The sequence below is a fragment of the Pyrgilauda ruficollis genome, unplaced genomic scaffold, assembly GCF_017590135.1.
Source record: "Pyrgilauda ruficollis isolate IOZ18807 unplaced genomic scaffold, ASM1759013v1 scaffold11, whole genome shotgun sequence".
Taxonomy (NCBI): Eukaryota; Metazoa; Chordata; class Aves; order Passeriformes; family Passeridae; genus Pyrgilauda; species Pyrgilauda ruficollis.
The window spans coordinates 2,311,518-2,327,483 of record NW_024509210.1 but is presented as its reverse complement, the minus strand read 5'-3'; the positions used below and the strand labels follow the sequence as shown (position 1 = coordinate 2,327,483).

The following is a 15,966-nucleotide window of genomic DNA, read 5'->3' as shown; positions in this document are numbered from 1 at the left end:
GGGGAAGCTAAGAAACTATTTAGAAAGTTCATTTTTTCCAGGCTGTAACAGTTCCAAGGTAGGCAGCACTTTGACCCTCACTTAGCTTTTCCTGTGTACCACACTCACTATGTTGCTCACTGCTTCCTCAGGGAGCTGCACCACCCCAGCCAATCTTTCTGCTAATTCTAGTAAAAATTAACTAAAAATACTGAGGGAAAGTCATCCTACCCTACTGCCTTAAACAATAGAATTTCTTTATATGGCTCAGGAGAAAGACTTAAAAAAAAAAAAAAAGCCCCAAAGCAAACCTAAAACCCTGTATAAAGTTAGTGTGATCATAAACAAATGTAATGCTGGAAAAATGGAGCCATAACCGTGTGTGTCGTGCCTTCAAAACATAACCATGTCTTGAAGGAACTGTGCCAATGGCCGCTTGCTGTGCTTTTGTCAAACCCCTTTTTGCCAGGTTTCATTAATGATGGTAATGTCTCTATTCTTGCTAACTTGAAGGTTTCAGTTTCTCATGCTGTTCATAGGATGTGGAGCTTTTACTTGTTACTCTGCAAGCCCCTGGGTGAAGAGAGCAGTTATAGTAGTTCAAATTGATCAGCGAATTGGCAGGACAATCTCCTGGCCTTTGGAGAAGGCTACTGAGCAAAAGAAACCTTTGGTAGAGGCCTGCAATTATCTAGTCTAGATTGAATCTGGATGAAAAACAATGCTTCTCTTAAAATCAAGGTCATGAAAGAAGGAAAGCTGCTCCCTTGTTCAAACCACAATGGAACAACTGCCAAGCTGTTCTGCTCTCCTCTGGGGTGTCTCTTGCAGCTCCCCTTTGAGTGCCAATTTGCTGGAGAGATGTGGCTGTATCCCTGTGTGTCCTGCTTGGACCAACCTCCTCTCCTGGCAGCCCCTTCTCTCCCTGGCAAAATTTTTGTTGGCAAGCTACAGTTAATTTTGAAGAATATTGAACAAGCTCCCTTTGTGCAAATGAAGTAGATCGCTGCATTCTTTTAAAAGTTACTTTCTTCACAGATCACTGTATCAAACTTATTAAAATACAAACATGCAGCCCCTAAGCAGCAAAAGTACCAGTTTGTAAAAGCAATCTTTTCTCTTGTTCTGCCCTGCAAGAGCTGCTTCTGTAAAGTTTATTTCCTTTATTTTATTGATGGAGATTAAGCTTAATGGAACTTAAAAATTGTCAGTTCTGTTCTGGTTTTGCAGGGACAGTGTTCTCAGAAAAACTCCACAGTGGCTCTTATGTTCTGCTTCAGGAACTAATCACTGTACAAGCTGTCTGTGTGCCTTGCCCCATTGGGAAATAGTATTTTCAATCCACTCTCAGGTAATTGTCTTATCTTTGATGATTTGTGATTGTGCTGCCTCAGTTTAGATTTTGTGTGAGGTAGAAAATATATTTTATAAAGAAACCTATAATTTATTTGTAACTTCTTTTAAAATTGTAAATGCATGTGCACAATAAGATACTGAAATATCAATGAGTAACCCATAACTAGTTCTGAGCATTTTTATGAACCAAGACATTTTGCTGTAATCCTTTCTGGTTCTCTTCAAGAGTTCAACATATGTGTGGTGAGGGAAGGCACCAGGGATCACTTATTGTTCAGAAAGCACAGTGTTAACTCTCTAAGTACTGCAGTAGTGAATGTGCATTGTACTTCTTAATGGAGAAACTTTAATATCTGCTCATTGAAATAACCGTGCTGGTTTAGTGGTGAATTAGCTATGCTTTCCACTGGTCCTTGTTTTAATAGCCCAAGATAAGCTTCTTGCCAAAGCTTGGGAATTGGGGTGCAGGTGATGTTGCTTACCACATGGAACAATTTTAATTTATTACAATGGAGGAGACATGTTAGAATCAGTTATGGAGGAAAGAATATGACTACTGTTGGCTTATCTATCAAACTTTGAATAAAACTTTAATGGAATATAAAAGAATAAGTGGGAAATAAAATAATAATTTTGATATCTTTTATTACTGGGGGAAGGGCATACTTTTAATAAGGATTTTTTTTAAAGTGGTACCTAATTGAACAAGAAGCCTACAAATTAAGCCTTGCATCATACCTGTTTTTTGCTGGGATGCTCATTGGAAATATCACATTTGACCCTTTGTCAGATAAACTGGGCAGGAAACCAGTGTATATCTCAGGTGAGATTGTTGAAAGGTTTTTCTTAAGGTATTTTCCATGTAGAATACTTTCTTGCCTGCCCCTGGGCCACCCTACTCAAATGCTGCTCGTGGGTCCCTTGCTCTGTCAATGACCTGTGTGAGCATTTCACTGGGAGTGGAGCAGCACTGAAAGTGCTTAGTGTCAGTGTGCTGAGCAGCACAGAGGCCATGCAGTATTAGTGGCAGGTGAAAAAAACCTGGTTTTGCCATGTCTGTCTCTACTGGAGATAGTATTCCACACATTACCTAACCATATTGTTCTGAATAAAAAATACTTTGCTTTTTTAGGGGGTAGGGGAGACCACTTTACCCAAGCATCTCCAGCAGTGGGTTACTCCTGTCCTGGTGTTTTGTTTTCCTGTGTAAAAGCTGTGTTTGCAAACAAAGGGTCTTGTTAAATGAGAACACTGTCTCAAGGAAATGCCAGGAGTCTTCTTCCTCCTCCTTTCTTTCTAAGTGGTTCACATGCATTATAAGGATAAGAAAAAAGATGCAGTAATTAAGTTACTTTTCCCTGTCATTGTTTGAGTGAGTGGCAAAAATGAGGATGACATTTTTCTTTATGGGTTTGTGAACCAAGCAAGATTAAAATTATATTGTGTGCAGGAAGAAGGGGTGTTAAATGAAGCAGAAAGTCAGGGTTACCCAAAAGACAAGCCTGTGTTTCTGAATGCTGTTACAGTTGTGGTGGCCAGCTGTGTGCCAGCTGTCCAAGAAAACTTGATTACAAATCTGCTTGGGGAAGGAATGGAAGGCCTGCCAGAAGCTGTGAGCTGGAGCATCTGCCAGTAGCACTGCCTCTTGCCAAGGCAGGGCTTCAGCACTCCAGAACTTCTGGAAGTCATCCTAGAGGGATTTTAGAGTTTCTTTCCATGAGATGCATGCAAAGGGAAATGAGTGGGAGCACTTGGAATTACCTTTTTAGCATGTTCTGCTATGTATCTGCTTGCTTTTGATGTTTCTTGTGCCTGTTCCTAGTGCTGGGTGCTCCTGGTTTGAATTCCTACGCTGGCACTACCATAATAATGATTATAAACTCCTTCAGTATGTAAGGAATTAAGTACTAGCTTTGTCTGGCCTGTGTTCTTAAAGAATGTTCTTTTAAAATAAAAAGTTACACACCTCATAGGTTTCTGATGACTAGTTAAGCTGCAGAAGAAATAAAAGAATTAGTGTTGTAGGTTGCCTGCACATTAATACCAGGAATGTCTGGCATACAGCACAGATTGAACAAAGCTCTTCTGATTTAATGTTTTTAGATAGCTTTGCTCTTGAAAGAAGTTCTGTTAAAGACTACACTAAAAACCCACCTCTCTTCCTGTAGTCAGAGAATACAAAGCCTGAGGGCATCATAAAGAACTTCTGCATTATATATTTTCCTCTATGGTGTTCTGTTTCTGAAGAAGTAGAATTACTTTCCCAAATACTAAAAATACTGGGATCCTTTCAAGTAATGGAAGTTAAGTTCAGTTGTGGGATGTATATCTCTGTTAAGAGTGCCAGAGAAAATAAATGTTCAGTTCAAAATATTCCATTCCTTATTTTATGGCTTATATAAAAACTGCAACAGGGGGAAATAGTTGACAAATATTCACCTGTGGGGAATGGAAGTGTGATAAAAGAGGCAGTGAATGAAGCCACACAAGCACCATGCTTGTGAGCACAGAGTTCCAGGCTGCAAGGGGAGCGTGGCTGCCACACGCTTGCTTGCCCAACTCTCGGCAGCAGTCAGAAGGAGCGAGTTCAAGGAGAGCTGCTTGTGCTGCTACCTATTCCCCTTCCAGCCCTCTGTGGAAACAATTGCACTCACCCCTAGGATTCGAGATGCAGAGAACACGATGGTAGGTGCAGTGGAGAAGGGCAGCAGGGAGCCTGTGTGATTTACGTGAGGCAAGAGGGAGGTGCAGCCCAACACTGGCTTTTACTTGTACAGCCTGTTTGACGGGGCAGCTGCTCCACGTTTGCAGCCCAGCCACGAGAGTTAAAAATGAGCCACTTTGTATATGCTAGAAGGAAAGTGAGTATTCCAAATATGCTGTGTGCAATCTAAATGGTGCTGGAAGAAATGGCTGCCTTAGGAACGTCTTCTGTCCTGACACTTTCTTTGTGAGATATAGCTGCTTGGGCTGTGGACTATGTTGAAGCTGAGTGAAAGTGATTGCACTGGAAATCAGGTTTTACAGCATAGAGGGAAGGTCAGCAAATATATTCTTTCCTGGCATGCCACTCTGTCTGAACAGAGATGGAATTGCTGCACTCTAACAAGGGACTCTGCCACCTTGAGCATGTGAAGGTGCTCTATATATTGTTGAGCAGGAACGTGTGGCACACTAGTGTGATTTGTCTGGTTTACAGACTGCAAAGGGGCTATGAAGGCCAGAAATGGATTTTTGCTCTGGAACTTTTTCTTTGGGAGTAGTTGCTGGACGTTAGCTGCTGCAAGAGTTGGAGTGCAAGAGGGACAGCACGTATCTCCAGGGAGTTTGATGGAGTTCAGTGGGTTTGTGTTACATGTTGAGCACACAAAGGGTTCTAAAAGGAAGAGACCATGCTGGAATTGCCTTTTCTTTTGCAGCCTGTAAAATGCAAAGCCAACAACGAAACAATTCCTCTTCCTTTCCCGCAGATCACAGTCTGTCTCCAAGAGCCCAGGTCCGCAGCAGTGCTCTTCCCTGTGCTGCTCCCACAGGAACGGGGCTGGGCAGAAAAGCGCTTGGCTTTGCCCTGGGCACTGTCAGCGCTCACAAAATCACCACACCACGGCGCCGTCGACTCGCAGAAGGACAGGCACCGAGCCCAGCGCCACACCACCCCCGGGGCAGAGCCAAGTTGGAAACGTCCCTGCTCTCCAATCAGCTGTGCCAGGACAAAAAGATTTCCCCAATCCGCCCCTTCCAAGAGCACACCCTTCTTCACACCACACTCAAAGAGCAGCACAAACTGCTTTGCCCTAACCAAGCTTTTTGCTCTCACAGAGTCTGGCCACAACCTCGAAAACATCTGGCAAAAACAGAGCTCGCTGAGAAAGCTGCTAGCTGAGAAGGCTCTTGCTGCCTACAACTTCAAGTGCGCCCATCGATTTACCAGGTCACACCCTGCTATCAGCACTTTCCTTCTCAGCTCCAGGTACCATTCTATGCCTTCAGTCTCCCAGAGTCAGGATCCAAACAGAATGGCACCAGGGACTGCTCACATACTAAAGGTACCAGGACAAAAAGCTCAGCAGAAGCATCTGGGTCTCATGGCGCACTTCTCATCCAGCAGGGGCCAGAGCCCAGGCCTTAGCTGGGAGGGTTTCCCCTAACATATCCTACAAGCAAGCCTATTCGTGTCAATTGTGCAAATTTCTTAGAATGATACATTTCTTGCAGATAACTACACAAGGTTATGTGAAAGTTTCTAAAGCAGCCAGTACGGTGTGAAACAGCTGGTAGAAGTGTCTTAGTCATCTATTTTTAGCTAAATAATACTGATGGTGTCGGTCACATAATGCCCAGGTTTCATCTGTTAAGTCAACTCTGCCTGAGGCCTGAGCATCAGCACATCTCAGTCACTTGGTTTGTTCAGCCTGGAAAATGGGAGATGGAAGGGGAGACCTCACTGAGGCCTTCAATATCCTCTTGAGGGGCATTGCGGGGGCAGGTACTGATCTCTTCACTCTCATGACCAGTAACAAGGCCCGAGGGACTGGCTGGAGCTGTCAGGGAGGATTAGGTCAGGTATCAGGAGAAGGTTCTTACCCCAAAGGCTGGTCAGGCACTGAACAGGCTCCCCAGGGCAGTGGGCGCAGTACCAAGCCTGCCTGTATTCAAGAAGTGTTTGGACAACGCTCAGGCACAGGGGGGATTCCTGGGGTGTCCTCTACAAGGCCAGGAGTTGGACTTCACGATCCTGATGGGTCCTTCAACTCAGGATATTCTGTGATTCTATGTGCACTGAGTGATTATCTCAAGCTGGTTTGCACTGGCACTCAGAGCTTGTCTATAATTGCTTCCAATTTATGTCTGCAGTCAACCCCATGGCACTGACAGACTGATCAAACACAAAGGGTTTGAGGAAAATGCTCCTTTTGAGGTGACAGTGTCCAAGGCCAGGTTGGATGGGGCCCTGAGCAATCTGATTTAGTGAGTGGCATCCCTTCCTACGTTCTCAGCTCCAGGTACCATTCTATGCCTTCAGTCTCCCAGAGTCAGGATCCAAACAGAATGGCACCAGGGACTGCTCACATACTAAAGGTACCAGGACAAAAAGCTCAGCAGAAGCATCTGGGTCTCATGGCGCACTTCTCATCCAGCAGGGGCCAGAGCCCAGGCCTTAGCTGGGAGGGTTTCCCCTAACATATCCTACAAGCAAGCCTATTCGTGTCAGTTGTGCAAATTTCTTAGAATGATACATTTCTTGCAGATAACTACACAAGGTTATGTGAAAGTTTCTAAAGCAGCCAGTACGGTGTGAAACAGCTGGTAGAAGTGTCTTAGTCATCTATTTTTAGCTAAATAATACTGATGGTGTCGGTCACATAATGCCCAGGTTTCATCTGTTAAGTCAACTCTGCCTGAGGCCTGAGCATCAGCACATCTCAGTCACTTGGTTTGTTCAGCCTGGAAAATGGGAGATGGAAGGGGAGACCTCACTGAGGCCTTCAATATCCTCTTGAGGGGCATTGCGGGGGCAGGTACTGATCTCTTCACTCTCATCACCAGTAACAAGGTCCGAGGGACTGGCTGGAGCTGTCAGGATTAGGTCAGGTATCAGGAGAAGGTTCTTACCCCAAAGGCTGGTCAGGCACTGAACAGGCTCCCCAGGGCAGTGGGCGCAGTACCAAGCCTGCCTGTATTCAAGAAGTGTTTGGACAACGCTCAGGCACAGGGGGGATTCCTGGGGTGTCCTCTACAAGGCCAGGAGTTGGACTTCACGATCCTGATGGGTCCTTCAACTCAGGATATTCTGTGATTCTATGTGCACTGAGTGATTATCTCAAGCTGGTTTGCACTGGCACTCAGAGCTTGTCTATAATTGCTTCCAATTTATGTCTGCAGTCAACCCCATGGCACTGACAGACTGATCAAACACAAAGGGTTTGAGGAAAATGCTCCTTTTGAGGTGACAGTGTCCAAGGCCAGGTTGGATGGGGCCCTGAGCAATCTGATTTAGTGAGTGGCATCCCTTCCTACGGGAGCAATTGGAACCATGTGATCTTGAGGGACCCTTCCAACCCAAGCCTTTCTAGAATTCCGTGATTATTTTGTGGGTCACTCAGAACAGATGAGATCCACCAAATACTGAAAAAGTTGGCCTGCATTCTAAAACCAGATTACTTAAAATATCTATGAGATTTAACTAAGATGGAGAAGCTCCAGGAAAGAAACCAACCATCTCTTCAAAATACCTGTGTTTATTACACCAAAACTCAAAGTCCAAGCAGTTCACATAATTCTTTTCCTTCTAGGTTGCCCCAAATGTGACAACAGCAAGACAAAAATGTTTGTATGTATCCAAACAAAACCACAAAATCAAAGTCCAAGAAAGGTACGTTTATACAAAACTCACATGGTCTTTAAACGCAACAGAAGTGGCATACACAGATTAACAGGTACAAAAAGACAGATGCATAAAATAAAAGCTAGCATTTTGTGTTTCTTGTGTCTGTTGAAATGTAGAACATCTCACTAGCAATAACAAGGAGGGAATAAAACACAGCAGTGTTAACTCAGATTTCAGCTCTTATTTACAGAATTTAGATGGTAACATTGCAGAATATTCTTTCTTTGATAAAGAATATTTTTTATTGTTTCATTAAAAAATACCTTATAAAAGCTGGATATTATCAACCGTTACTGGAGAGCACTGCTGATGTCAGTGGGTATCATTTCACAGCTTGATTAATTGCTATTCTACAGTTCAGGCTACACCTGCAGTGATTATTTCAGTCAGTTCTGAGAGACAGTAGCTCCTCTCTTACCTGATCACCTTTCCAAAGGGCCCTTCATGGGTTTTCCACATTTCAGTGCTAATGCTGACTGCAGCATTAATGCAGCAGGACAGAAATAAGACAACCGAAGGGGATTTTTTATTCTTCCGATTTTTTTAATTTTGCCTTTTTTCCACTTGAGGAAGCTTTGGCTTTGGCTGTTTCAGTTTGCTTTGCAGTTTCAGCAGGTTTCTTTCTTAACCTTTGCTTTTTGGAACGCACCAGGTCTTCACGTCCCCGTTCAATCATTTTTGCTTCCCATGATTTCATTTCATTCTCATACCGAACCTTATCATCTTGAGCAAGCTGCAAGTATGGCTGAAAGAAAATAGGGTATCAAGAAGTTACAGAAGGGCTTTTTCTGGAGAACTGCCACACACAAAGGTGACTTAGAACAACACCTGTGCAGTGTATAGACCAGCTAATTGAAAAAAAAAACCCAACAAAATCAAACTTGCAGGAAAATACAAAGCTTTAGCACTAAATTGCAGTTATGTCAGCAACTGGCCATTCCTGAAGAGGAAATTTATTCAGTACTACTACTACCAGTTAAGGCTTTTTTATCTGAGCACTAGTTTAAGACAGCTAGACTACGTGAGGCACAGGAATAGATATTGCTGTGGAATTATTTCAAATTATTTTTCTACAGTAAGAACATGAACCTAGGGTATGTCCTCAGTATTCATTAAAAACCACCTGGAAGAAGGGCATTCAGGAGGAAGGACAGCAGGGTACAGAAAGCCTGAACATGTCAAGGTTTACTTTAGGTTTCAGTACAGCACTGAAATCAGTTCATAGTTCAATACACTCAGAAAGCTGGCAGAAAATTATCCCCCAGAGAACCAAAGTTAATAAATTACCCTGTGCACATCACTTGTGGATTTCTGTTACATTCCCTTGTAAGAAGTCTTGCCATGAGCAGCAAATTCTTACGCTGGTGTTAAAAGATATTATGGATGATTATAAAAAAATGAAGTTGTTGCATATTATTCCACCTTCTCAGGACAGAAATAAGACAACCGAAGGGGATTTTTTATTCTTCCGATTTTTTTAATTTTGCCTTTTTTCCACTTGAGGAAGCTTTGGCTTTGGCTGTTTCAGTTTGCTTTGCAGTTTCAGCAGGTTTCTTTCTTAACCTTTGCTTTTTGGAACGCACCAGGTCTTCACGTCCCCGTTCAATCATTTTTGCTTCCCATGATTTCATTTCATTCTCATACCGAACCTTATCATCTTGAGCAAGCTGCAAGTATGGCTGAAAGAAAATAGGGTATCAAGAAGTTACAGAAGGGCTTTTTCTGGAGAACTGCCACACACAAAGGTGACTTAGAACAACACCTGTGCAGTGTATAGACCAGCTAATTGAAAAAAAAAACCCAACAAAATCAAACTTGCAGGAAAATACAAAGCTTTAGCACTAAATTGCAGTTATGTCAGCAGCTGGCCATTCCCAAAGGGGAAATTTATTCAGTTCTGCTACTACCAGTTAAGGCTTTTTTTTATCTGAGCACTAGTTTAAGACAGCTAGACTATGTGAGGCACAGGAATAGATATTGCTGTGGAATTATTTCAAATTATTTTTCTACAGTAAGAACATGAACCTAGGGTATGTCCTCAGTATTCATTAAAAACCACCTGGAAGAAGGGCATTCAGGAGGAAGGACAGCAGGGTACAGAAAGCCTGAACATGTCAAGGTTTACTTTAGGTTTCAGTACAGCACTGAAATCAGTTCATAGTTCAATACACTCAGAAAGCTGGCAGAAAATTATCCCCCAGAGAACCAAAGTTAATAAATTACCCTGTGCACATCACTTGTGGATTTCTGTTACATTCCCTTGTAAGAAGTCTTGCCATGAGCAGCAAATTCTTACGCTGGTGTTAAAAGATATTATGGATGATTATAAAAAAATGAAGTTGTTGCATATTATTCCACCTTCTTCTCTAGATGTTGCTTAACATCCACTTTAAGGCACACCAAACTTCCATCCTATCCCACTGATTCATGTTTCAACAACACTATGAATTAAATGGTCACTACTGGAATAAAGGTAATGACAATCTTTTTCAAGATGCATAAAGATCTTGGAGTATTCCCCTCAGTGTTACAATTCGAGCAACTGAGTTCAAGACTTTGTACAAATATAACAATTTTGACTCAAGTTTTTAATTCTGATGAGATCAGAGCCTCATTGAAATCCTCTGACATACCTGCTTTTGGGAAGCAGACATTTTTTGCCACGTATCAAATAGTTTCTTCAGCTTTGCCTAGGGGATACAGAAGATGCAATACATGAGAGTTGTTTCAGGACCAGACTGACTTCAGAGGGATACAGGTGAATACTGCATGAGTGAAAGTCAAACACAAACCAATGCAAAAAAGCACAAAAGCTTGCTTCCCCTTATTTACCCTTTTCATGTAAGTAAGTAATAAACTATATTGTTCAAAACAAGCTTCTGGGCATCATCTGAGCCACATTTACAGTGCAGGCCTCAGCTGACTGGAGAAACCTGCCTTGTACAGGGAAAACTGAGGAACAAACTATGTCCACCATCCTTACTGACTGAATGTGTAGGGTAAGGAACACATGAGGCACACAGGGTGGGTCTGCAGCACCTCAAGTGCTGTAATCCACCAGTGTAACATAAATGTAACATGTAATCCACCCCAAAGCACAGTTCAGTGCAGAATTTGTGAGTTTGCTGAGGAACTCTTGTATTTCCATAACACCAGCTGAACTACAGGAGATAAAATAAACTGCTACTGCCAGAACAGGAGCACACCACCACAGCTCTTTGAAAAACTGTATTGCTACATCAAAACAAAGGGAAGAATAATTCTCTCCCTACAAAAGGAACAGATAAAGTCTGTAACACTGAAGTGCAAAAAACAGCACAAATGTTTTAAGTCTGTATACCCACACAGCACTTTTTCATACAGGTCATGCTAGCAGTATAGCCAGGTGGCCACAGCTTAAAAAAAATAACCTCAGCAATGCAGCATCCAGACAGTGAACTACTGAACAGTAGCTCTGAAAATGACAGAATCTAAACTATATTTTTCTGAATACAATGGACATATTTTAGAGAAAGAATATTCCCTGGCTTACCACAGGTGAATTTCCCTCACTTTCTTGAAAATTTTCTGACAGGAAGATGTTAAAGCCACTACGAGCTCTTTTAGGTTTTCCAAGCAGATTCAATTCCTTTAAAAACAAAAGAGAAGTTATTCCTCTACCAAGCATGCATTTGTTCCAAAACTAAACTCAGTATTTCTCTTTATATTTTATGCAAAAATCAAACACAAATTCTTTCTTTGGTGTTTGACTCTGTAAACTGGACTGTATGTCAAGATGCTCTTAGTGCTTTTCAAGACTAATGTTAAACTACCAAAAGCTAACAACTTGAGTTTTCACAAGTTGTTGAAAAAGCATTTAGAACTGATTCTTACTTCAGCTAAATCTTCCAGAAACCAGAGAGTGCTACTAAATTCAACTCTGGAAGGAAGTCATGATGACAGATTTTCTATTATTCTTCAGTAAGGGTTCAGTTTCTGGTGTGAAATACTGCCTGTGTGCAGAGAAGAGGGCACACACTTATCTGTGGGAGGTGAGAAGGTGGAAGAGAATTGTGTTTCTGCTATCAGAATGCTTTGCCTACAGGGATGATGGCTAGAGAATGAAAGTACTGCAACTTATAGATGCAATTACACTTCCTGTTTTCTCCAGTCCTGACATTCCCAGTGGAGCCTAGGTGCTGTAAGTTAACATCTAATTAGGTATTAGATATCCCAAGTGAATTCCTTGTGGTGCCATACTCTAAAAGGATCAGCAAAATCATTAAGATTACAAACTTCTTTTAAGTAGGGGTCTTTTAAACCAAACTTGTTTTGCTTTTGCCAGCTAGGGCAATGTCACAGTTTAATTCACAGAAATAAACAAGCAATACATAACCCCTTTGATCTTTCCAGAACCATAATATCGTACTGTTACGGATGGTTCTGTCTCTAAGGACTTATACATAAACCAGCCAAAAAGGAATAGGGAAGATGGTGCCTATCAAAGTGCTAGTAAAGGACACAGATGTCACAGCAGCAGCTACACAGTGGCAGAGCCCAAAAAAGCAAGGAAAAAAAGGCTACTTCAAGCAGCTGCTACCTTGTAGGGCCTAATGAGGTAACAGATACAAGGTCTTTGTGAAAAACCATTTCTGGATGTGTTCCCATTGGAAGAAAGTGTTGCTGGTCCAAATGTCTTTTATTGCCTATCCTTTCTCTGGGAGCTCTAGAAATAGGGAGGAAAAAAGCATAGAGAAGCTACCTCTAAGCACAAAGATCCATGCTAGTTCTGTGCTCTTCAAGCACAGGAAAGCAACTAAACTAGCTGCTAACACCAGTAATTATTTTAGCCCATGGCATTTTGGGGGGTTTGTGTATGTTGGGTGGTTTTTTCCTATTCTGAGTTGCTTTTGTATTTCTAAAACATGCTTCAACTCTGCTTTGTATACTAGACAAAGAGACTTCAGGCTCCTTGAGAGAAAAGAAACCTGAACTTCAAAATACTTACTCTTTTTGCCCTGATTGATCTCCTCCTTGCCAGTTGTTTTCTCCTTTCCTCTTTCAGAGCAGCAGCCTGGGCTGGAGTCAGCTGGGCTTTATAAGCAGCCATCTGCTCTCCGTATTTCTTCCAGTCTGTCTTTATTGCTTCCTCATACACCTACAGCACAAACCACCACCAGCCTTAAAGTTAAGCTAGATGCTTTCAGTCAGAAGCACTTGGCCATTAGACAAGCCAACACTTCTAACCTATGAGCAGAAAAATTACAGAATGAAAAGCTTACACCAGAACATCAGATTTTCATCCATTTGATTCCCTGTTCCCTTCCTTACACAAAGGGAAAAGTACACAGAGTGAGAAGTCCAAAAGGGATGTCAGAGCATCTCAATTCTACTGAATATTTCCTTAGAAAATGGAATTTAATTCCAACTGCCTCTAATTACTAACTGCAATCAAGGAGAACAATCATTACTCTGCTATAAATGGCATTTAAATCCATCAGCAAATCATAAAGTTGCTTTATGTTATCCCTTGAAACTGCCACTCAGAGAAACTTCACTGTTTCATGTTATGTTGAAACACCAACATAATATGAAACATCATATTACGACGTAGTATGATGATGCTTAAAGAAATTTACATGAACCAAAAGAAGTTGATCCTTTCATCAAAAATAACTGAGATTTCACCTACCATACGAGAGCAGAACAACTTTACAAAACTTGCATTGCACATGTAATGCAATATGGCTGTTCAAAAAGGAGAAAGAATTGGTTTGCCGCCCACAGGCACACGGAGGGAGAGCTGTGTCATTTCTCTGGCAACAGATGAAAACTGTTAAAGCCAAGGTCACATACAAGTGCAAGAACAAGCAGCAAAGTATCCTCCTGTACTGGGTTTGCATGGCCAGATTCTGCTGGTGAGGGGGGGACAGGGATGGCTCCTGTGAGAAGCCTGATGGAGCCAAGGCCAGCCAGCTCCCAGTGGCACCTGCTACTGGCCATCAGTGACGGTGGTGGCACCTCAGGGCTAACAGAGTTAGGAAGGCAAAAAAGAAAACTGCACAACTTCAGCCAGAGAAAGGAGGCAGACCACGTCAGAAGAACACTTGTACTGATCCTAAGGTCAGGGAAGGAGAGGCAGGAGATGCTCCAGGCACCAGAGCTGAGGCTCCCCTTCTGCCTGGGGCGCAGCCCAAGGTGAGGCAGCTGTGCCCCTGCAGCCCAGGGGGGAGCAGAGATCACCTGCAGCCCATGGAGGAGCCCCCACTGGAGCAGGGGATGCCCAAAGGGGGCTGTGACCCCGTGTGAAGCCTGGTCCTGAAGGACACATGCTGGAACAGTTCCTGAAGAACTGCAGCCCATGGGAAAGACTCACACTGTGAGCAGTTCATGGAGGCTGTCCCCTGAGGAAGGGAGCCCAAGTTCTCCCACTGAACAGGAAGGAGCAGCTGAGGAGCAGCCCCGCCGCTCCCGCTCCGGGGGGCGCAGGCCCCGGCCCCACTCGGGGGGCGGCCGTACCGGAGCCCCGGCGCCCAACAGCGAGCGGGCCCGCCTCCCCTCCCCTCCAACCTCGTACCTGGGTTTTTTTCCCTAAAGGCCGGACGGTTGTCCATCACGAAACGAAAATAGGCGGTGAGGGGCCGCTTCGGCCGCTGATTCGAGCTGGTCCCCCGAGACAGGCAGCGCTCCGCCGCGCCGCCGGCCCTGCACACAACGGCACCGTCCAGGAGGCTCCCCGTGCCCCGCTGGCGCAGCCCCGCTCCCGTCCCGCAGCGGAGGAGCCGCCGCCCGCCCGCGGCCGTGACCAGCCCCAGCCCCAGCCCCAGGCCCGCGGCCCGGGCCAGCAAGGCCGCAGCCGCCGCCATGCCGGCCCGCCGCGCCTGCGCCACAGCGCGCGGCACCCTGGGACGGCGGCGTGAGGGGCGGCGCGGCAGGGGCCCCGCGAGGTGACAGCGGCACCGACTTAAATAATGTACTTATAGTTTCATGGCGATAATTTCAAAAGCAGAAAGGCTGAACTGCTAGGAGTAGCATAAGAATCAAAGACTTAGCTTCACACCTGTAACCAGCACGAGCATAAGACGAGTTCCTTTTTTGCTATTTGCAGATGCCCAGTACGTCCTGCACACGGCTGTCGGTTGGTTTTCAGTCCTGCCGCTGGCTTCGTACTGTGGTGGGAAGTCGGTCGTGCACGGCACAAAGCAGAAACATTACCAGGTAAAGCGTAAATGCTTTCAAACCATCCCTAACACAGATAAACCAAAAGAAACCAAGTCAAACTTCTGCTTTCACGCAGTTCTATACAGATAGTCTAAAAATTTTAATAACTTCTAGAGAATAGCAAAGAGATTGCTATTTTACCTAGAAAAAATAAGAACTGTGAAGGCATTCTGATGGTCAGTTTTCTACAATCATTTGAGCAAGGAGTATAAATGAAGTCTTTGCCTTCCCGGCTACACTGCCCTCGTTCAAATATAATGAAGCACTCAGTAACAACATAAAAAAAAATCCATTTATTCAGCTTGCAAAATGTAGTGAACAGGGATATTTTAAGATTATTAGAACCAATCTTAATCAAGCTGATGTTTCAAATGTCAACATAACATCACAGGAATGACATTTTCCCATATGTGACCAATTTGAGGTGAGTAAATCAGAAAACATGAAGTTAATATCCCACTGGTAGGAGTAAAAGCTCCTACTGTGCACGCTTACCACCCATACCTCACATTCCAGTTTGATACATATTCAAATAAAAAACAACAAACAAACAAACCCAAATCAAATGTATCATCCATGTTAAAAATGTATTTTATGATGACAAATTTCCCAACTGAAAGTCATTTTTCTTTCATGTAGAAGATACAGAGAAAAACATTTTGTCATCTTTTTTTATTTTCAAGTAACCAAGAAGAATGAATGGTAGGAAATCAAAGAGTTTTTCTACTTTTGATCTGTGTTTAAAGAACAGATTGCCCCTCTCCAGCACTATTGGTTTTCCACGTGCATAGACTGAAGCAACTGAAGTGCAAGTTAATGGCAAAGTTCCTTTCAAGTGTGAGTTTACTGTAACATTCTGATATTCCAGATACACCACCTCCACAGACTCTTGTGATTGTCTCCTCCCTAGATGAATATTGGTGTGGCGTGGCATTAACTTATTTGAAATCCTCTATCCAACCATGTGCATAGGTTGCTAAATCCACCAGGCTAGAGCTAGCATAAAAATGAACTCGGAGCCCAGTTCTAAGTAGCACCTGATG

The 15,966-nt window shown here is 43.4% G+C and overlaps 2 protein-coding genes across 2 annotated transcripts; one reads left to right on the top strand and one right to left on the bottom strand.

Annotated features, from left to right (window-relative positions):
- Positions 1-4,650: 4,650 nt before the first annotated feature.
- On the top strand, positions 4,651-7,751 carry LOC121357700. Its single transcript, XM_041475232.1, has 2 exons — positions 4,651-5,305; positions 6,339-7,751. The coding sequence occupies exons 1-2, from the start codon at positions 4,728-4,730 to the stop codon at positions 6,514-6,516; spliced, it is 756 nt and encodes a 251-aa protein (XP_041331166.1). The 5' UTR covers positions 4,651-4,727; the 3' UTR covers positions 6,517-7,751.
- On the bottom strand, positions 7,559-14,598 carry TFAM (transcription factor A, mitochondrial). Its single transcript, XM_041476363.1, has 7 exons — positions 14,280-14,598; positions 13,395-13,450; positions 12,711-12,860; positions 11,256-11,351; positions 10,357-10,413; positions 9,154-9,402; positions 7,559-8,219 (listed from the first exon to the last, which is right to left on the bottom strand). Exons 1-6 carry the CDS (start codon positions 14,566-14,568, stop codon positions 9,184-9,186), a joined length of 867 nt encoding a protein of 288 aa, XP_041332297.1. The 5' UTR covers positions 14,569-14,598; the 3' UTR covers positions 7,559-8,219; positions 9,154-9,183.
- Positions 14,599-15,966: the final 1,368 nt, after the last annotated feature.